Here is a 22,698-nt window from a genome sequence, read left to right on the forward strand (position 1 = left end):
TGGTGCAACCCAATTTGCAAATAGGCAATACCCAAGAAGACATCATTTCCCAATTGAATCAAGTAGCTTGGAACGCAAGGAGAAGCCAAGTCGAATATAACAGAGTCAGAATCATCCTAGAGCAAGAGGAAGATATAGCCGAAGAACATCAAAGGGTCATAGCTAGGAATCTTCGCAATCAAAGGAACCCACAATAATCCTTGCAAGACTTCACGCTGGATCGCATTGGTTCATTCTCGCCCGAGAAACATCAAAGGTTGTTGAGGTCCACACCAGGCATCAAAGATCTAAGTGAACTTCAGTTTACTTCCAAAGCAAAGCGAGTTAAGAGAGAGGACACTCCCAAAGAGTTCGAACTGAGATTGGAAGGATCTCCTGAGTCATCACAAGTTCTTCAAGAACAAGTACAAGCGGCGATCCAATCTAGTATCCAGGCGATTTCACAAACAAAGAGCCAAGCTAGTTCATCAAGTTCAGTTTCAAGGAATACAATGGCTCATCGTGCTCCACCTCCACCTCCTCCTCCTCATGTACTTAATGGTGCGACGTGGCTAGTCAACAATCCATCACCATTGGAATTTGCAGTTTATCATGATATGCCAAAGAATCCAGAACACTTTTGCTCCAAGTTCAATGTTAGTGATTTCCATCGCACGGCAGAAGATCACATCAAGATGTTCGAGGACCTTCTTCGTAACAGACAAATTGAATATGGAGATGTGGCATGTAGGCTTTTTCCCTACTCATTGGGGGAAGAGGCATACTTTTGGTTTATTCATTTGCCTACAGGGTCCATCAGGACTTGGGACGCAATGAAAGACGCATTCATTGCCAAATTTGGCATCCCAACTACGCCAGCGGAGTTATACAGACAGTTTGTTGAGGTTCGAAGGAGGGAACATGAACCTATTACTTCCTTTAACGACAGATTTCACCGAGCCTACACAATGTTACGTCCTCCTTATCTTATCGCAGATCCAAGGGAAATTTACTATGGAGCCTTAGATCACCTCACAGCTATGTTCGTAAGGACACATCCAACTCCGAATGATCTAAATGCGGCCTATACAAGAGCCATTGAAGTGAGTAAGCACATGGGACAAAACATCACTGGACCACTACTACATATGGGACCCGTCGCAGCACCTAACCAGATGCAAGCAGTTGGCACAGCCTTGGCCAACCAAACTCCAGTCATGAATCCAATCCCGCAAGCGACATATCCCAACGTACAGCCGGCAAATCAGTTGGTCCTTCACCCAGGAGCTCCAATCTCTCAAGCCGCACCCGCTCAACCTGTGTACCTGCAAAACGCTACAAATTCGTCAAGGACACAAGAAGAGAAAGACGAAATGAAAGAGCTAATTGAACAAGTCAAGAGGCTATCGACCGAGGTAACTCACTTGAGGAACCAGAATAATCAACTCCAGAGCATGCAGAGGGCCAATCATGGCCAACACACGAACAATCAGAATTTCCAAGGGAATAATAATCAAGGATTCAGAAACAATTATCAAGGAAATAATAATCAAGGTTTCCAAAGAAGACCATGGAATACAGCTCCAAACAATGGAAATGTGGTGACACCCTTGGACAATCCACCAAATGCGCAAAGTCAAGAGAACCCCTCTTCGAGCAAAGTGTTTTTAGCCGAAGCAGCCTTGTCCAGTTGGTGCAGACTCCACAACACGAACCAGCATTCCGAGTTGCAATGTCCTGAGTTCAAAATTGCAGCCGACATTTTCCAACAGGAGATGCGTACTACCAATCCACCTGAAAATCCTCCCACCACAGGGTATGAAATTGTTCCAACCACGCAGTATGGTCAAGCCATGATCGTTGAAACCTGCAGATATTCACAAGAAGAAATTAATCAAGTGCAAAATGGGAGATTTCCTCCAGAATCGGCTAATGGACCGATGGTACCACCAGGATCTCAGTTTCCGCCAGCATCTGCAAATGGACCTGTGGAAGATTCAGAATACTATTTCCCACCATTGAACGACAGTGTCTTAGTAGAGGGAATAAAGGAAGTGTTCCACCAATCGTCAAGAGGTGCAAACCAAAGAGTTTATCACAGGAATCAGAGGAATCCTGAACCATTAACTACATCAATTCCCCCAAACAATTTTTCAACTCCGCCAGATCCCCAAGCCAGCAATGTTCCAGAGTACCCGCAAAACACTCAAGAATACAGACAAAGGAATATTTCACCTCCCGCGGGAAATGAAATGAAAAGATTGGCCGCCTTGGTGTTAGATGAACTTAAGAAAGTCAAGATAAGCCTTCCACTCTACGAGTTGCTTAAGGTGTCAGAAATTAAAGAGGCAGTGATCAATAGTTTGAGTGAACCTAGTGCAACGAGGTCAAATGTTCAAGCTACTATCAATGTGACTCAAGAGGAGGCCGATTCTCAAGAACAACCCGAACAAAATGAGTGCATGGTTCAAACTATAACCTTCCCAGCTAAAAAGGAAGATATGTTGGAAGGAAAAGTATTACTCAAAAGAGGCGAGACCAAGAAAGCTCAGCCTACAGTCAAAGAGAACCTCACCACTAACTTGGTTCTTCCCGAAAAAGAAGTCGCAATCAAGAAAGATGTGATTAAAAAAGGAAAATCTACAAACAAAACCAGTCACTCGAAAGAGGAGAGCCCAGCGAAGGAAGATCACTCGAAGATTAATCAAGTCAAACATCAAGAACCAAGTGAAGAAAATTCAGTGCCTTCTCAAGGAAAGGACGAACCGGCCCCGTTCCTGTTATCAGTCAGAATATTTGGAAAGCTATTACACAATTGCCTTTATGATTCCGGAGCCTCAAGCAATGTCATGCCCCTGGCCGTTTGTCAAAGGCTTGGAATAACTCCCGCACCTACCAAGAGGAAGGTCACTCAGCTTGACAAGACAGAAGTTCCAGTCATGGGAGAATTGAACAACATTCACATGCAATTGGCCCCAGACCCAAGGGTCCAGAATTTTATAGATATATCAGTAGTGGATATTCCAGATTCATATGGAATGCTCCTGAGTCGAGATTGGTCCCAAAAATTGAATGGATATGTATCGACTGATTTCGCGCACATGTGGCTACCATGGAGAGGAGTCCCGAACCAGATTAAAATTGATAGCACCCCAAGGGTGAGGTTGATGATAACTGAATATGGGGAAGACAATGAAGTCCTATTTTTAGAGTCCGACCTAGGAACATACAAGCCAAAAGTGGAGGAGATCTTGATGATACAAGATATACAAGATGAAAATACCCAGCAGGAGGTCATAGAATCAACGGAGATAGTCATTGAAAGCGATCAAGGATCCGACCAAGAGGACGAAGGCATGTTTGAAAACTTCAGAAGGTTTGTACAAAGAAACATCCAGCAAAGTGTGCAACTTGGCAGCCTAGCATCCGTTCGAGATTTGCTTCTTCCGAATTGGTGTAGAATTCACAATGCCGTCCACTCAGAATTATCTTGTGCTTTATGCCAGACCGCATTGGAACAAGTATACAAAAGGGTCCCACAGACACCCATTATAGAAGAAATTCAAGATTCAGAGAATGAAAGCTTTACAGACACTGAAAGCTCTACGGAAGATGAAGTTTCGTCCGGTACGACAAATGAAAGTCATGAAAGTCCAGAAACAGACAATCAAGAAAATCAAATATGGACACTAAGGTTCCACGGATCTAAGTCCAAACAAGGATCCGGAGCCGGATATGAATTGATTAGTCCTAAGGGAGAAACATACCTTGCCGCTCACAGATTGCAGTTCCCTTGCACCAACAACGTAGCAGAATATGAATCTTTGGTTCATGGATTATTATTAGCCATCCAAAAGGGGGCAAAGATATTGCAAGTATATGGAGACTCAGAAATCGCAATAAGGCAAATCAGGAAGCAATATGTTTGCCATGACAAAAGGCTAACTAAGTACAGGAATCGAGTCTGGGATCTAATTGAAAGTTTCGATGCTTTCAATATCAATTCAATTTATAGACATCAGAATCAAGTGGCCAATTCACTTGCACAGGCCGCGAGCTCATTGATTCCATTAGCAATGGAAGGATTAAAGAAGTTTACAATCGAGTTAGTATCAGTCCCTTCAGTCCCAGACAACATTACCAATTTCCAAGTTTTCGAAGACGACAAGCACATCCTAGACTTCCTAACCAGCACGGACGTCTTCTTAACACAGATCATAGATGAAGATGAAGTAGGTGAAGCTGAGTTCGATGCCGAAGGAGTCCTGAACTTAAAGACAAACACTATTCCGAAAGGAATGGTTGAATTAGAAAGGATTTTTGATCCTGACAAGTTGAAAGAAAAGAAGAATCACAGTGTAGAAGGCAATATGTGTGAAGCGATCAATCTAGGTGACGAGACACAAGTTAAGAATGTTTTCATTGGAAGGTCCTGCACAGCGACTGAAAAGGATGGAATCCTAAAGAACATGAGGGACTTCCCAGATGTCATTGCATGGAGCTATGAAGATCTCAAGACCTACGACACTGCGATTATCACTCACACAATCCCGTTGAAGCCAGGAAGTAAGCCATTCAGGCAAAGACAAAGACCAGTGAATCCTTTGTTGGAACCACTGATATACCAAGAAGTGAAGAAGTTACTCACAGCTAAAATCATCTTCCCAGTAAGACACTCGACGTGGGTCGCCAACCTGGTACCAGTTAGAAAGAAAAATGGAGAGATCAGATTGTGTGTTGATTTCAGAAATCTTAATAGAGCATCAGAAAAAGATAACTATCCGCTCCCATCATTAGATGAAGTATTGCAGATCGTCAATGGATCACAGATGATGTCCTTCCTGGACGGATATTCAGGATACAATCAAGTCCTAGTCGAACTTGAAGATCGACTGAAGACTGCTTTCACCACCAAATGGGGAACGTTTGCCTATAAGAGAATGCCTTTCGGACTCATAAATGCCGGGGCCACATTCCAGAGAGCTATGGATATCGCTTTCGGAGATTTAATTGGTAAAAGCATTATTATATATATGGATTAGGGCTAAGTTGGGCTCTGTGCATAGCTCATACAAGTAGCCTTGTCTTTGACCAATTGTTTTAGCTTTCTTGATGGATGAATTCTTTGGCCATGCGAATACTCTGTTGTCCATGAAGGTCACTCTGTATCCATTGTCCTCCAATGCTGATATTGAGACTAGATTTCTCTTGATGCCTGGAACATATAGTACTCCTTTAAGTTGTAATGATACACCTGACTTTAGTTTGATGGTGCAGGTTCCAACTCCTTTGACTGGATGTGTAGAGTCATCTCCGATAGTTACATCCTCATCATTCTCCTCTTTCATGGAGTCTAGCACTTCTCTGAATCCTGTAATGTGTCTGGATGAGCCATTGTCGACCACCCAGGAGTTAACTTTGTTTGATGTTTGGTTTGTGAGTGCTAAATAGAGTACATACTTCTCGGGGTCCTCTTCCCTTTTAGATTTCCTTGTTTTGGCAAACGTGGCTTGCTTAGCTCTTTCTGGACATTTGGCAACATAGTGCCCAAATTTGTCACATCTGTAACATTGAATCTGAGAAAGGTCCTTCTTGAATGTGTTCTTGCTGTGACGATTTTTTCTCTTTCTGAATTGTTTTTGCTTGCTTTTCTTGTTTGAGTTAGTATTTAGAACTTGGAGATCTTCATCTATATTCTTCTGCTTGATCCCTTTCTTATTTTGGCTTGATTCCTCTTGGAGATAGTAAGCCTTTAGCCTATCAAATTTTGGGAATTCATCCCTTGCACTGATGCCTTGGATGAATGTTTCCCATATGCTAGGCAACCCATCTAGAGCAATGAGTGTTAATTCTTTGCTTTTGATCTCATATCCAAGGGTTGCTAGTTCATCCCTTAGGGCAGATATTCGCATGAAGTAGGCATTGACTGATTTTCCTTTGATCATGGCTATGTGATTTATTTCTCTTTTTAAAGCCAAGGTTCTACTGGCATTAGATATCTCAAATGCATCTTCAAGTGCTTTGAACATGTTGTAGGTTGTTTCATGTTTCCTTATGATGGGGATAATATTATTTCTTACCCCATCAACTATGATTTTGATGGCCTTTTCATTTCCCTCTCTCCAAGTTGTTTTGTTAGGTCCAGTCTTAGGTTCTGCAGTTTCAGTTTTTACAAATGATTCGACTTTATTTTCTTTTAGAATCATTTGAATTCTGAACTTCCATGCTGAGAAGTCGTCACCTCCTCCGAGTCTATCTTCAAATCTGATAGCGGTAGCCATTGAAAGAATTGTGATGTTGAATATATGCTTGATTTGAATTTTCCACAAAATTGAACAACCTCAGGTTCGATTTAACTATAGCTCTGATACCATGTAAATGATATTCAATTTTCAATTCAATATGCAAGATGTATTCTAATTTGTATTCTCTCTATCTATGTATTATCTATTTATATTATAAATCTGACTATCTTCTTTTGTATGGCAGGTGAGAGGAGTATTTATCGATTTCAATATCCTCTTCACAAATATCGATTGATATATATATGCAAGAGGGGAGGATCAAGCAGTGCCTTGACCGGTCATGTCTTATGGACATGACCAATCAAGACACTACTTGATCGCACCCTTTGATATATAACTATCAATCGGTGTTTATTTTAATCACCAGCCCGATACTAATCGGGGTCTACGTAACTTAGTGTTCAATGCCAATCGGTGTTTGTGTGGCATATTAACCGATGTCAATCGGTGTCTAAGTTGATCGATACCAATCACTAACTAATAGTTATATATCAAGCAGTGCATACTTTGCCACCCGATAACAATCCGATAATCATTATTTGTTTACTGCTAAGAAGATATCCGATATAAATCGGGATACATGGTTAACCCGATAATCATCGGTGATCACAATTATAATGCAAACCGATATACCATGCTATGATATGATTATCGATATTGTTCGACTAAGTAGATTGGATATATACAAATGAGGAATGATCATCAAATGAAATAGCTTGAAGTTTTCCTGATAGTTTATCGATAGGATAAATGATTGAATGAGAGATTTCATTTATCTCTCATTCAATCATTTATCTTACCAAAGCTACCATGCATTAACATGTGCCACATTGGGATAGTGTTTGTAGGAGAATTTCCACCTTTTATGGTGTTGATCCTGTTACTACTCTATCATATCCACTTATTGTGGAGTGATATTTCCACCTTCGGTGGGTGATCCACCTCATATGGAATATTTTATTGTTTCTCCTACCTACCACACCTACTTCCTACCTACTTGTGTTTCTTATTGAGCCATATGTCATGTTTGTGTGCTCACATATCCATATTGCCTTACCTATATATGCAGGCTCATATTCATTGTATGTAATGATTGATGATCCAGTTGATCACATTTTGCATCATTGATAGAATACAGTTTATTCCTGTCTTCTATTTTGTTCTCTCTTATTTGTGATTTCCATTGCCTCTTGATCTTGGCAAAATCTCATAGTTATATTGATATCTAAGTCATTTCCTTAATTATATGTGGGCGATTTTTGGTTGAGAAAAATATTTTATAAGTGAGTTATTGTTAAGGCAAGATGGACACCTTAGGAGGAAAAATAAGACAATTTTATGATATAATTCACTTTATTATTTAAACGCCATAATACACTTTATCAATATATTTTTTATAAAGTGTATTTGCCACCAAGTAATGGGCGATTTTGGAGAAATGAAATGAAATGCAAATTAAGGAAATTGGAATGTTGTTGTTTAATCCCATTTTGGAGGGAAAAGAAGTTCAACTTGAGGAGGAAGTTATAAATATGTGCCTTAGCCTTCATTTGGAACTATCCAAGAACAATTTTATAACAAAATGTTGCCAAAATACAGAGTGAAAGCTTTGGAGAACGCTTACCTCCCAGCCATAGCTTGATTTCTTGCTTGCAATATAGCAACTAGTCAAGCCAGAGGCTGCTCTTCATTCAGAGGAGTGGATTGAAGATAATGTTGTAGATTTATGTATTAGTTTTCTGATTCTAGAGTGTTGTGTGTGGATTTTCAGTTTACTGGTTTTGGTGTGGCTGTAGCATGTTTTAGTTCATGACTCTTAGTTCGTTTGTCAGATCATTCTGGGTAGTGGCTCGTTCTCTTCCTATGCCACATGTGATAAGTTTGTAAGTTTGTAGAGCTTAATGTTGAGTATTTGTTTTTTAAATGCAAATCGTACTTCTTTCCTAGTCGTACTATGCTGGGCTGCCTGGGAATGCGTGCATAATTCCATTTGGGGGTTTTGGGCGCAGTTTGTTGGTTCTAATCTCATCGCCTATCTTGTATCTCTCCTTTGCATCCGTTTGGGGGTCATTCCATCGAGTGTGGATAGAGTTACGAGCATTTTTGTGAGTTTTTATGCAGCTGGTCTGTGTGTTTCCAGCGTGTGGGTTGCATATCAAAATCTGAAAAGTTGTTAGCTTGGAGTGTGTTCTTGGTGTGGAAGGTTTGGGTTGGTTTAGGAGTTATCTTTGTGTGTTTGAGTTTGCATAGTGTGGTGAGCATGGCAGTACTTATCAACAGTGGGCAGTATCTTTTCTATTTTATGATTTATACTCCATTGTAAAGTTGGTTGGTAGTACTAACAGCTATTTTCTAGATTGTAACATCAGACCCACTGAAAAAGTGGAAGAGGCTGGCTTGCCGCCTATATCTGCAATTTGTAATACTATCCCCCCACTGCATAAGAGGTAGAGTAGATTGTTTATTTCATTTCCAGTCCTCCCACTGAATAAGAGGTTGAGTGATTGTTTGCTTTAGTTTCTTGGCTTGTTCTTGGTTGGTTTATTTCCAAGTGTTTTTCAGCATTCCTATCACTTGTTGGATAAGCGGAAAGGGCTGGCTTGCCACCCAAGCATTGTAATATTTCTAGTTGTTTGAAGCTAACGATCCCCTCAATACCGTATGCTCTCACCTTCCCATATTGGGCACTTGGTGATCAGAAAGTGGAAGGGTTACAATTTCAACATTATTGTATTTTCGATTCCTAACATTAATGGTTTCCTGTTGTGTGGTAACTAGAAATTAATTAAAAAAATTAAGGGGGATATTACAACCTGGGTACAACATGAAACAACAGCAACATACTTAGCCTCAGCATTGAACAAGGTCACAAATTCTTGTTTTTTGCTCAACCAAGACACAAACTTCTCTCCCAAAAAGAATGCACCACCACTACTGCTATGTCTATCATCGACACAACTTGCCCAATCTACATTTGTATAAGCTATTAGAGAGAAGTCATTAGTGCTTGGATACCATAATTCACTGTGCCCTTTAAATACCTAAAGATTCTTTTTACAACATTGACATGAGAAATTTTAGGTGTAGATTGAAAACGAGCAACCAAATAAACATCCTACATGATGTCAAGTCTTGATACTGTAAGATACAACAAACTGCCAATGACAAACCTATACGTTGTCTGATTTTTATCAAGTGACTCATCATTTTTACTCAACATACAACTAGTGATCATTGGTGTACTTTCAAGTTTTCAATTCTTTATTTGAAATTTCTTAAGCATCTCTTTGGTATATTTAGTTTGAGATAAGAATATACCTGCATCCAACTGAGACACTTGCAACCCAAGAAAAAATGAAAGCTCTCCAATCATAGACATCTCAAATTCTGTTTGCATTTGGGTAGCAAAATCTTTGCAAATATTGTCATTACCACCAAAAACAATTTCATCAACTTAAATAACTACCACAAACACATGATCATCAACTAACTTGAAATATAGGTTGCTAACTACATTACCTCTGCTAAACCCTTGCTGAAGAAGATGTTGATCAAGTCTGGAGTACCAAGCCGTAGGATCTTGTTTTAGACCATACAAAGCTTTCTTCAACCTGCAAACATAATCTTCCTTTCCTAGACACTGAAAAGCTTCTAGCTGCTCCATATACACCTCCTCTTCCAGATATTCATTTAGAAATACAGATTTAACATACATTTGCCAAACTTTAATATGATTATGAACTGAAAATGTCAAAAACATTCGAATAGCTTCTAATTGGGCTACAGGAGCAAATGTTTCCTCAAAGTCAATTCCCTCAATTTGTGCATACCCTTTGCACACAAGCATTCTTTCTAACAATTTTACCAGCCTCATTCAGTTTGTTTCTAAACACCCACTTAGCACCAATTACATTTTTATCAGTAGGCCGAGGAACTAATTCCCATGTTTTGTTTTTCTCTATCTGACTTAACTCCTCTTTCATTGCATTAATCCAATTTTCATCTGTACTGGCTTCATTATAGGACCTAGGTTCAAACTCAGATACTTAAGAAAGATATACCCTTTCATTATGTTGTTTGGCAACTCTTCTCTGTGTTTGAACTCCATCATCTTTGTGTCCAATGATTTGTTGCTCAAGATGGTTCCTTTACACAAATTTTGAGGGAGTCTTTTCACTATCATTTTTATGAGTCACTTCACCACCATTTTCAGAACCTTTTTCAACAATATTATGTTCAAAGACATTATTTCTAGAATCCTTAGCAATATTTACAGATTCCCTATCAACAATAGGTTCTTCAAAGTTATCTTCCTACACAACTTCATCAACTTTCACATTAGCACTTTCAATAACCCTTTTCAATTTTTTGTTAGAACACTTGTAAGTTTTACTATGAGTAGAGTAACTGAGAAATATACCCTCATCATACCTAGGATCAAAGTTGCCCAAACTATCTTTATCCCTTTTAATAAAACATCTACTTCCAAAAACTTTGAAATACATAATAGAGGCAGGTCTGCCATACCATAATTCATAGAGATTTTTCTTACTATTGGGCCTCAACTGGACTTTATTAAGTATATATACTGTCGTGTGAACTGCTTCCACCCAAAACCTATCAAATATTTGGCTTCATTAAGAAGTGTTCTTGCCATCGCTTTAACCATTCGATTCCTTTTTTCAACCACACCATTTTGTTGTGGTGTTCTTGCTGCAGAAAAAATGCCTTTTGATACCATGCTTTTCACAACATTCATCAAACTCGTTAGAGATAAACTCACCACTTCTATCTGATCTAAGACATTTAAGTTCCAAACCACTTTCTTTTTCAACCATGGCTCTAAAAATTTTAAATCTCTCTAATGCCTTTGATTTATCCTTCAAAAAAGTTACCTAAGTCATTTTGGAGAAATCATCCACAAATAGCTTAAAATATTTTTCATTTCTTAAACCATTAGTTCGAGTGGGACCACAGAGACCAGTATGAACTAACTCTAAAGGTTTTGAACTTGAATACTCTTTGGTTTTGAAACTTATTCTTGTTTGCTTTCCCTATCGGCATTCCTCACAAATAATATTTTTCAGGCTTAACAATCTTAGGCATGTATCTTACTGAATTCATATAACTAATTCTGACAAGATTATCAAAATTTACATTACCTAATTTTCTATGCCATAGCCAACTTTCATCATTTTGAGCCAACAAACATTTTTTACCTTCAACTTCTCTGAGATCATAAACATTACTATCAATCCTTTTCTGTTATGCAAAATTCATGTGACAATTCCTTGCAATATGATCAATATTATGACATTTAAAACAAATCATACTGAAATCTTTTAAGGAATCAAAAGGATTTCAACTAACAAAACTGGTTTTCCTTCTTGATACTATTCTACAATCAATTGCTTTATGACCAAAGTAATTGCACCAATTACAATAACCATAAAAAGATAAACCCTGTTTATTGTCATTCTTCTTGTAGAAGGATCCCACTGTGTATACCTTTTCTATCTTTGAACCTTAACAAATCCATCCGCATTTTCCTTTTTGCTAAGAGAATTATTAGAACTTTCACCTTTTTCAAAACGCAAACCAGATTTACCATTGTTTAACCTTTGCTTGGCTAACATTTCATCAAACAAGTCAAAGTTCTTCTCAAACTTAACCTTCCTATCCGAAACCATCTTTAATTGTCTAAGTTCATTCCTCAAGGTTATTACTTCACTTTCTAACCTTAAAACAATTTTCAGATTTTAACAAGAGTTCAGAACTAATTACCTCTTCTTGTTTTTTACCTTCTTCAATTTCAACTTTGAAATTAATAATCATGTGATTCGCTTTTGCAAGTTTCTTCTATAACTGACAGTTAGCCTCCTTCAATCTCCTGATTTCATCTAGGGCACATAAAAATTCTCCTTAAGATTTATCTCTCCTCCTTGCACATCATCATCACTTTGATCTATAGTGGGTGAACTAATCGCCATAGACTATTTTCAATCTCAGACTCATTGCTATCTTCTGAACTTGTATTATCTTATTCCTTGGTGTACAAACTTTTCTTCTTTTTTGAGGAATCTCTTTGTTTGTAAGAGAATTGGCCTTTACTCTTCTTTTTGAAATCTTCTTAATCACCTCTATCACTTTTGACATAGGGGCACTTAGCAGCAAAATGTCCAAGTTTCCCACAATTGAAGCACTGGAAGGGTAATTTTCATTTGTACTTGCCAAAACCCTTTTTAAGTTTCCTTACAAGTTTTGCAAGTTCTTCATCCATATTACCATCTGACTCTGAACTTATTTCCTTTTCTCTTTTAGTTGCTTTAAACGTGGCTTCTTTTTTGAGAGTATCTTCATTTACAATTCTCATTTCAAATGCAATAAAAATACCATGTGAGTCATCAATTGAGATTTTAGTAAAATCTCTTGCTTCTTCAATTGTAGAAATATTAGAATCATAACTCGGAGACAAGCCTTATGAACTATAACATTATCTTTTATATCTTCTCCAAGGGCTTTAATGGCATTAACAACCTCACCAACCTGTTGTGCAAATCGCACACCCATCCCCGTCTTGAACAGGGACCCCCCAGTTTGTGCCTTTCTATCCTGACCCTGAAATTTAGCTAAGTCTGGAATGTCCTGATCCTGAAATTTGACTAAGTCTGAAAACTGATGAAACCTCCAAAAACTAGAATTTGCAATATAACTCCTGGAGGTCTGAAACCACTCTCAAACATCCTGAAAGTATACTTAAATGTTATATTACATATGCTCAATTTCGGACCCAGAAGCCAAAAGTTGAAGAAGTGAAAAGTTGCCAAAAGGTGGTTTAGGTCTGGATTTCACTAAAACGCCCAAATTCGGACCCTAGCTCCGAAATTTAAAGTTTGTTATAAAGTTGCCAAAAGACCCTCAAGGTCCGAAAACACTTTAAATGTCCATTTTCGGACCCTGGGGCGAAATGTTTAAAAAACGCCATTTTGCAAAATATGTTACAAGGTCTGAAAACCACTTAACCGTCCTCATTTTCGGACCCTGGGAGGTAAATGGAAAGTGCGTCGATGTTTAAAAAACGCGTTTACAGATCCGAAGTTTTTTAAGGGAATTTGCGAAGCATGTTGATGGTCTGAAATTCGCACAGGTTGTAGAAAGCGCCTAAGGGTCTGAAGTCTTCAAAAGTTTACACAATGCGCTTAGGGTCCGAAAATAATCCAACTTGCAGAAAATGCCTTAAGCCCCGAAAATCGCAAAAGCGTTAAAAGTGCCGAAATTCGCCAAAAGACCTTCATGGTGCGAAATATGGGTAAATTCCCCAAAAAACGCCCGAATGGTCCGAAAATGCCTTTGGGCACCAAACCGCCTTAAGCTCTGAATTTGGCATTAAAATCGCGAAATTTCAAAAAACGCGTTTATCTCCGAAAACTCCCAGTTTGCCAACAACGCTTCAAAGGGTCCGAAGCTTTCTTTAATTTGCAGAAGTGTTCAAGGTCCGAAAATTACCCTTCAGTTGGAACAAAAACCCCAAGCGCTCCGAAATTCGCCAGAGGGTTAAAACGCGAAATTCCAAACATGCCCAGTGGTCAGAAGTTTTTGGAAAAGTTGCAAAACATGCTAAAAGGTCCGAATTTGGCCTAAAAACGCAAAATTCCAAACATGCAAAACGTCCGAAACACTTCCAAATTTGCAAAAGGGCGTGAATGCTCCGAAGTTCTTTCAAAATCACAAAATATGCCAAGGCATACGAAGTTCGCCCTTAGGATTGGAAAACGTAGTTTGAAAATTGCAGAATAGCGTCTAAGTTCTCCAAAATTCACTAGAAAGGCATGAGAGTTAGAGTTTTAAAATTTGTAGGAGCTCTTCAAACCTCCAGAGTCGCGCTACAAGAAGTTTTCAAAACGCCCAAGACTCCAAAGGTAAAATCATGCAGAAGTAAATCGCCCAAACACCATCAAGATCAAGGATCAGATTTCATGTTCGAAGAGAAAGGAGAAGCATTTTCAAGATACATCTCACAAAGAGCTTCTCAAGCCAGACGTCATAATTAGATTTAATATTTGTTAAATTAATTAATTAATTTTTCAAATTGATTTAATGAAATGAAATTGGTTGATTGATTGCAGGACGTCATTGGAAAACCAAGAGAAGGCCTCAAACGCAAATCAGGGAAGGATCGCAATCCAAAGCCAGGCGTTGAAGATTGGAAAAGAAAAGATGCAGGAGCATGAGGACAACCGAGCATTGGGAACCGTGCTGCTGAACAAAGATGAAGTCCACCACCGGGACCAAAGACCAAAGAACACTTTGAATGCTGCAAGTTTATGCATTATCAAGAAAGTGCACAACTGGATTTAATTCAAGGAATTCAATTCCTAAAAAGCTGAAATTGCTTTATTGTAAACTGCCTATGGGTCCCGTGCAAGATATTTTTGTGGATGACTATTCCCAACCACCAATAAGATTGGATAGACCTGAATTAAAGCCAAATAGTGGCAGGTAGTTGAGATATTTGTGGTTGACTGGATGACTGAGAATTAATTGGGCATAGGATAAAGCTCCCAGCTTCTGGAAGGCAGATCAGGACCCTAGGATGCAGTCCATTCTAGCCTTTGATTCAAAATTGTAATATCTATAAAAGGCAGAGGCCTTTCTTTTGTAAAGGGTTAGATTGTTAGATAGTTGGAGATTTTTGTCAGACAATTGATTAGATGATTAGATAGTTAGATTTTAGAGTTAGAATAGGTTAGATCTTAGCAGTAGCATAGAGATGCTGCAGAAATTGTTGTAATAGGCAATTGAAATCAATATATAAACATTGATTTGGTGTTTATTGTCTTGTTTTCATCTTGTTTGCATGGTTTCTTTCAGCATTTTAGATAGATCTTTCTGTTTTGGGTGTGCAGGTATTTGATAGATTCGGGCTCATACCACTGAGGATATGCTGATTGTGTATCCTTTTGTGTGGTTAACCTGAGCCTTTGATTGTGCTTAGTTCAATTGCAAGTGTCTGTCTGAGCTGCGCCAGAATTGGGTGTTTAGTCGTGCATCTCCAGTCTGAAAATCTTCCAAGTCCCTTTGAAGATTGCACCGTTCCTGCAAGGTTGTGAGCCATTCTGGCCAAGCAGGAATTGGTTATGTTGAATCCGTCTACCCGCATACCCGTGTTGTTAGTTTTAGATCTCCTAACCCTTTCCTTTTGCTTTTTATTGCGTAATTCGAGAATCAAAGCAAACTAGCTTGTTGCAAATCGTAAGTCCCCTTGTGTTTCCAGCAAAAACACATCAAGCCACTGAGAGATCCCGCAGTCAAGACCTGACAAAAGAAACCTTGAGGTTGTCTCCTTTGATCAAACTTAGAAAACAGCATTAGAGACTTCCTTATCTCAAGAGAGAGTAGGATAATCAGTCGGCTATTCTATTCTGTGTTGGCCGTATGGAGTTTGCAGTAATGCGACTTCAGACACGTCAACACAACCCTAAGAAGATAGTCAACAACCTGCTCCTCTTCTTTCATTTTTAAGACCTCAAATTTTGCATTGTTTTTTTGCAACTTTGGTTGTTTCACTTTGTCATTGCCTTTGTAGATGCTCTTTAATTTATCCCAAATCGCCTTTACAGTTTGACAATGCATCATTTAACAAATTCAATGTTAGACAAACCATAAAGAATTGCATTTTTTACTTTAGCATTATTCTCATAGTCTCTCTTATCTGCAGGATCAGTCAAAGGAGATGTAGGCATTGTGTAACCATTTACAACTGACATCGACACATCAAATTCTAAAGAAGAAATATAAGTTTTCATTCTGATTTTCCAGAAGCGTAGTTGGTACCATCAAACAAAGGTGCCTTATTAGAAGAGGATCCTTCCAAATAAGCCATTTGTTCTATTACCAAGATCTACTCAGACTGATTAAGTCTTTCCAAGCACTAGGCTCTGATACCAATTGTAGAACACAAGTTTTACTACTGAGATAGAGGGGGGCAAGGGGGGAAAGGGGGGTGAATCAGTAGTAAATCAAACTTTTAGATCCTTATTCAATTAAACCTTTTGATAAACTTTTAAAACTTTTTAATCTGGAGTCTGGATTGTAAGCAACATGAAACTGAAAACTGAAAGTGATGCACCATGCAATGAGACAAATGCACAAAACATTACATGGAAACTCAAGATGGGAAAAAACACAGTGAGAAATGCTGCTAGGATCTACTATCCTATTCCAGCCTCACAAATAAATTGTCTACAACTTTTGAAGGGCATCAACCCACCAATCTCCCTACTTGAGAGCACCAACCCTTACAGGCACAACCTTGTCAATCTGAGCATCAACTTAGAATCCTTGTGGCACCAACCAAAGGAATATTACAGATGAGACATACTGTCTCTGATTTCAAATCTGCAAAGTTAGATGTTACAACTTTGAAGATGTACAATGATTACAAAGATATCATAATCTGAACATTATTGTTCTTCAAATATACTGTTCTGTTTCATACATTACAACAGCATGATCAATAATATTCTGTAAATATGTTTCTATATTCTCAGTACTGTCAGCAATCTCTTGATGGCCTGTTCATATCATCTCAGAATGAACTCATTAGAGGGGATATATCGTTGTTTTCTTGATACTGAACTTGATCTTGAATTAAACTAACTGAAATACAGATTGCATTATACTTTTTATCTGTCACAATATAATTCATACTTACAGCATTATAGCACACATACTGTAATAAAAAATGTATCAATCTTCTTTCGTTTACTTCTGTACTATCCTCTTACTTTGCAGCATCAAATTCTATGATATGCTTTAAACTCAGTGCTCCTGCATTAAAAAATGTCTTCACAATCGGAATATCATCACGGATTGATAAGATATTACAAGTACAACTCTTCTCACGCACTCACCACATTCACACACACTATCGAACATAAGCAAAGTATATATTGTTTTCCATCAACCAAGTGGTTTCAACTGTCGCTTCAACTTTCTTACAACTGTCATGTTAGTTGCAACTTCTTTAACTTATAAGACTCCTTATTTCAGTATTTTATAATGTTTTTGCTACCATATGTTTTCCTTACTTTGTGTGGATATTTGAACTCGATGTATTACTGATTAAAAGACCCGATCATAGGAATTATAGTTTCTCTTTTTCAAGATAAGAGAATCACGGGAGTCTGAGAGCAAGATGTATGTTGTAAATGAAAGACACAACATAAACATAAACTCTTAGAGCAAGATGTATGCCATAGATGAGGGACACATTGTGAACATAAATTCTTTGATAAACTTTGATTCCTGGAACTGTAAGTAATCAGATACTCAGATCGTGTGTTCCTGAAACTGTAAGTATGAGTACATTTATTTGGTTATTTCAAATCAATAACTTTCCATATCACCCTTTGTATGAAGTCTTTTTGCAATCTTTTGACATCAATGACAAGTATTCTAACAGGGTTGACACAAAGGGGGCTAAGCTTTTAATTTAGTTAGATATGATCCTATTAAGAATTATTATTGTTTTATTTATTAAATGTTTGTTATGTGGCTATATATGTCGGTATGCTAAAATATGCATTCAAATTTTTATTTTTTAATATACTATTGTACCCAAACTGGTCATTTTCAATATTATTTAGTATAGCCCTCTTAAAAATATTTCTATTTGCATTTCTAAGTATATTTTAAGTTAAAGTCATATTAACATATTGTGTGTCCCTTGTGCATGTGGTTTATGCCAATAACCTTTGACATTTTGTATTGGATATTTGTTTCTCAACACAATCCCATACTCACGCTAAAGATACTAAGCAATGTAGATTTCAGGATCATGATCGGCTGGACTAAATTTTTTTTATCTTGATTAACATGTTATGGGTTGTTTAACAAATATTTTCATACTATAATCCACAAATAGGGATGAAATTTTTGAACACTGCCCTGAGCAGACTGAATATTCTGAGAAATGTTGTCCAACAATGTTTTTGTTGCACCAAATGGATGTAAAAAAAATTTGAAACAGAATTTTTGGTCTTTTGAGGTTTGGAAGAAGAAGCTTTAATTGCTATTTGCTTGGTTTATGTTGTATTTGCAGATTTTCTTGATGTTTTTTGTTGCATGATATGTCTCAGATATTTGATCTGTTTGATATCAAGTGCAATGGAGTGATTGAGTTTGGGGAGTTTGTTCGTTCATTGAGCGTTTTCCATCCTAATGCATCTCTGGATGAAAAGATTCTGTGTAAGTTTGACATTCTAGCAGTATATTGATATAAGAATGTTGTCTACAAATGTTCGCTCTCTTTATAAATCCAAAAGATATAAAATCTTGTTCTATATAATTATAAATCATTAGATGAAAGAATTATGGACCTGCATCTTTGTTTGAATTTCCATGCTAATCTGTTTTTGCCGCTATTGCAGTTGCATTTAAACTGTATGACTTGAGACATACTGGATATATTGAACGCGAGGAGGTGAGCTTCACCATATGTTATATGCTGGTTCATATACTTCATTTAACTAGCCTATATAATCTTTCTCTCTCCTTTCTCTCCCTTCATGTATGTATCTGCATGTGCAAACATGCTTTGGGAGTCTGAGCACACAAGGAAGGAGGAAGGTTTGCAGTTGAAACAATCTTGTATCTGTGTTTTTTCTTTAGGCAAATTCATAAATTGTCATCTTGTTATTTTTTAAATTTGAATTCAGTATCAGATCACACAGAAATGATCCCATGTATTAGGTTACCTTAAGAGGATTGTTTTGCAATGTGGGCATTAAAAGTTGAAAATAACTGTGTATTTTCATCCAATTCCTCTTTTTCATCCAGGACTCACTTTTTACATCAAAAGCAAGTAAATTTTAAAGCACTTAATGACAGACATTGATTAACTTATTCTTTCCAAGTTGGTGACTGTATTTGGATTTACTTTAATAAACAAAGTTTTCACCGAAAATGTTGCAAGTTCAAGCCCATAAGATTTGTACTGTACATGATTCCCCAAGCTGTTGGACGTAATACCTTGTGCCTTAATTTTTTATCTCAGCTTGGCATCCATAATGTTGTCAATGTAAGCAAGCTCAATTTGCACAAGTCATCTCTTGAAGGAGGTTTCTATCACTCAACCTGAAGCTAGTGTTCTGAATTTTCAGCATGTATTGGTGAAATGTATTTTCCTTTATGTTTAGAAGCATACCAATTACAATGAGTGACACAGAATCTCTTTATTGACACAAGGGAAGCAGTTCTGAGTCAGCTTTTCCAAATAAGTTCCCAAATCTCAGAAAGAAGTCCGGGATTATTCCCACTAAGCAGGGAGAAAATGATAAGGACATTTATTATAGTTAGTATGTTGGTTGTGGTTTAAATTACTCAAATAGATATGCAAGTGGGGTTATTGCTGTGCACAGAATTTCTTGTCAGATTTCTGATGGGAGGAAGTTAAACATAAGTCAGCTGTCAAACATTTTGAGTCATATGTTCAATCCTGCATTTTATAGTAACATTCTCGAGGCAACGTCATATAATTCTGTGGCTGTGTAAGATCCCCTACCAGAATGTTTTAACCAAGATGGCAATTTTCACCAATTTTACTTGGCAAGCTGAAAGATCCCCAGCTGGAATTGCACTGAATTTTTTCTGATTTTTCAAGCTGTTGATTGAAGGTTTAAGATAGTTTCTCTGAGGATTTAGGCTTGCGTTTTGATGTCAATGTTTCCATAGAGTTTAATTGTGAAAGAATGCCAAGAAACAATACTTTGAACCAAAGTTGAACTACTCGCCACTCGGCAAAACACGCCAAGCCCCTGGGAAAAAAAACTCGGCAACTTAAAAACACGCTTAAATTTAATAAAAAATGCTTTTTTTTTTTTGCAAAATTTAATGAGAAGATGCATCCAATTAGTCAATAAATGACAACACAAAAGAAAAAAGTTGATTCTAGATATTTTAAAATGTAAAGTTTCTACAAAATCACATCCTGATGAGGAATGCTGATGGTTGGAAGCCTGAAAGCAATATAGTAAATAGTTTTTGTAAAACCAAAGTTAAATACATCATTACAAATTACAATTACAACTTCCTCTTCCCAGCTCTAGCAAAAAATTTGGGAAAGGTAGATCTAGAGGGTCCAGTCCTAGAAGTTTGTAGTGGGCATGTGAGTGTTTGTGCCTCCTCGCTCGGTATGGCTGGCTCATCCTCCATCATGGCTGAAGCTATGTCTCCACCTTCTTGTGGCACTGGCAATGACTCCTCATCCTCATTCTCTTCCTCCTCAATGTTATCAACCGACGACGTGAGGCTGCCCCCCTTCCTCCGGGGTGGATCGAGAATAACTGGATCCGCTCGGCTTCGGATAAAGGGAAGGGTGGATACCATTCCCCATATCTGCTGCGACACCTGACCATCTACCTGTCCGACCAACCCAACCTTTAGTTTTGTTCCTTTCCGGCAACCACCCTACCCCTACCCCCTATGTTTGAAAGGGGAAAGGGTAAGGGCCCTACTACCAAAGGTGCTATCCCTCCCTCTCTTTGAACCTTATAGTCAAAGATTTCTTCACCCGCCCTTATCGAATACCAGCGCTCGCTAGATCAATCACTAGAACCAATCTTTCCAATACTTAATCCCCCACTCTTCTTTATTGAGCAGTTCCGCAAATCGATTTGCATCCAGATACTCCTTGCGTCAAAAAGCTGCAAGAAAAAAGGCTTCACAATGCTGCCTAGAGGCATGGATTCGTTCGGCCGGAGACCTTCCGTCGATATGCCAAAGTACATATCTCCAGATCATTCAGAGGATCCCATTGAGGTATATAAGTTGCCTGGTCAACCTTACCATCATATGGTGAATCCAGGAATAGATCCCTTTCCAGGATTGTCATTCCACATATCCGGGAAAAGGACTCTCCCCTCGTAATAGGCTTGTTACTCGACGCTTGATAGTCTTTAGAGTAACAGACCCTCTTAGAGGCTAAATACCCATATAAATGGAACCTCCACGGATATGGGCTACCTGACTAAGTGCTACAACAATATTACAAGAAAATCGTTTTTCCACCTGCCGTAGAATTGATAATTGCCAAGTGCCATCAATGAACACTGGATCATCATGGTGCATTTCAATGATAACTCAATGCGCCGTGTTACAACTTTTCTGGTTGATTTTTGGGGGAATAAACCACGATCTTTTATATCTCTTCCGTCGATTCAAGGGGGATCTACGGCGATGGGATCCCGAATTGTTGACACCTTAGGAAGATCCATCTGGGTTCCATAACTCTCTTTTTTCAATAGGTAACTCGATGATTAATGACCTTTAGCGAAGTTAAAAGATCGATGATTAATGACCTTTAGCGAAGTTAAAAGATCGATGATTAATGACCTTTAGCGAAGTTAAAAGATGCTTGCTCCCAAACCTTGGGGCAGGGGACCCTATAAGAAGATTTCTGACCTGCTGCCATGCCAGCCGGGGTATTTCTAAGTGCCTCTAACTGCCCTGCCTCCGCATTGCCGCCTTCCTTATTCCTTCCTTTCCTATATCCTGGCCCCACCCGGACCAGTGAGTGTACTTCTAAAGCAAGAACCAGGAGCGATCAAACCATCCAGAGCCAGAGTAAGTAAGGGATTCAACCCAACCGTTTGAAATCAATTATTTTATCAATTCTTAAATTGCATAATTATGTATAAGAACGCTTTTTAATAAATGAGAGCGAAAATAGAAGTCGAATTATGTCAAATATCGAGAAGATATAGCCTTCCTTTTCCCTCGCTTGTAAAGAAAGAAGGGCAGGATCTTACCGCCCACACCAACCGGCACAGCATAGCCAATAGGGCCCAGCCGAGGGGGGGTAAGTCTATCCCACGTATATTTGAGCTCACTTAATTAAGTTGTTAGGCCAATAGTTCAGAAAACCTATTCCCTCAAATTTGATACAAAGGCACTTTATTTATCCTCAATTGGATGCGCCTTCACATGATACGAGCTCACGGCCAAGGAACTTGAGTTGCTCGACCAAAGAGACAACATGAAACCAAATCCACCCCCCTCCTCCTCCATAGCTTGCCTCTCCAAATCAGTGATCTCACCCTCGGAAAACAATGGAGGTTGCTCCTGTGATGTCCAATCACTGTAAGGATCTATATCATCCAAGTCAATTGGACCACCTTCTACTTACTCTACCTTCCTTACGTGCAATCGAAGGTTTATATTGCACGAAGACAAGGTCATTGAGGCGTTTCTGCACTAACTTGCTCCTCTTCTTCGTGTGGATTTCTTCAAACAAGCTCCAATTGTGCTCACAATTGGATGAACTGCAAGGCTGACATAAGACTCCAAGGGCAAACTTTTTGAGATGGGGGGTGTTTCCACCCCAATTTTGCCACCAAGCATCTACAAAATAAAA

General features: G+C 38.4%; 1 protein-coding gene across 15 annotated transcripts in view; it reads left to right on the plus strand.

Annotated features, from left to right (window-relative positions):
* LOC131037827 (calcineurin B-like protein 4) overlaps nucleotides 1-22,698 on the plus strand; it is a 247,356-nt gene that overhangs the window by 142,697 nt on the left and 81,961 nt on the right. For all 15 annotated transcript variants that reach the window (XR_009104309.2, XR_009104310.2, XM_057970057.2 and 12 more), the window contains 2 exons: nucleotides 18,425-18,533; nucleotides 18,716-18,768. Coding sequence is in view for 13 of the 15 variants with exons in the window: in XM_057970057.2 (XP_057826040.1) it covers nucleotides 18,425-18,533; nucleotides 18,716-18,768 (162 nt within the window). In the remaining 2 variants the exon portion in view is untranslated. The remainder of the gene's footprint in view (nucleotides 1-18,424; nucleotides 18,534-18,715; nucleotides 18,769-22,698) is intronic.

The sequence above is a fragment of the Cryptomeria japonica genome, chromosome 3 (genome assembly GCF_030272615.1).
Source record: "Cryptomeria japonica chromosome 3, Sugi_1.0, whole genome shotgun sequence".
NCBI classification, from domain to species: Eukaryota; Viridiplantae; Streptophyta; class Pinopsida; order Cupressales; family Cupressaceae; genus Cryptomeria; species Cryptomeria japonica.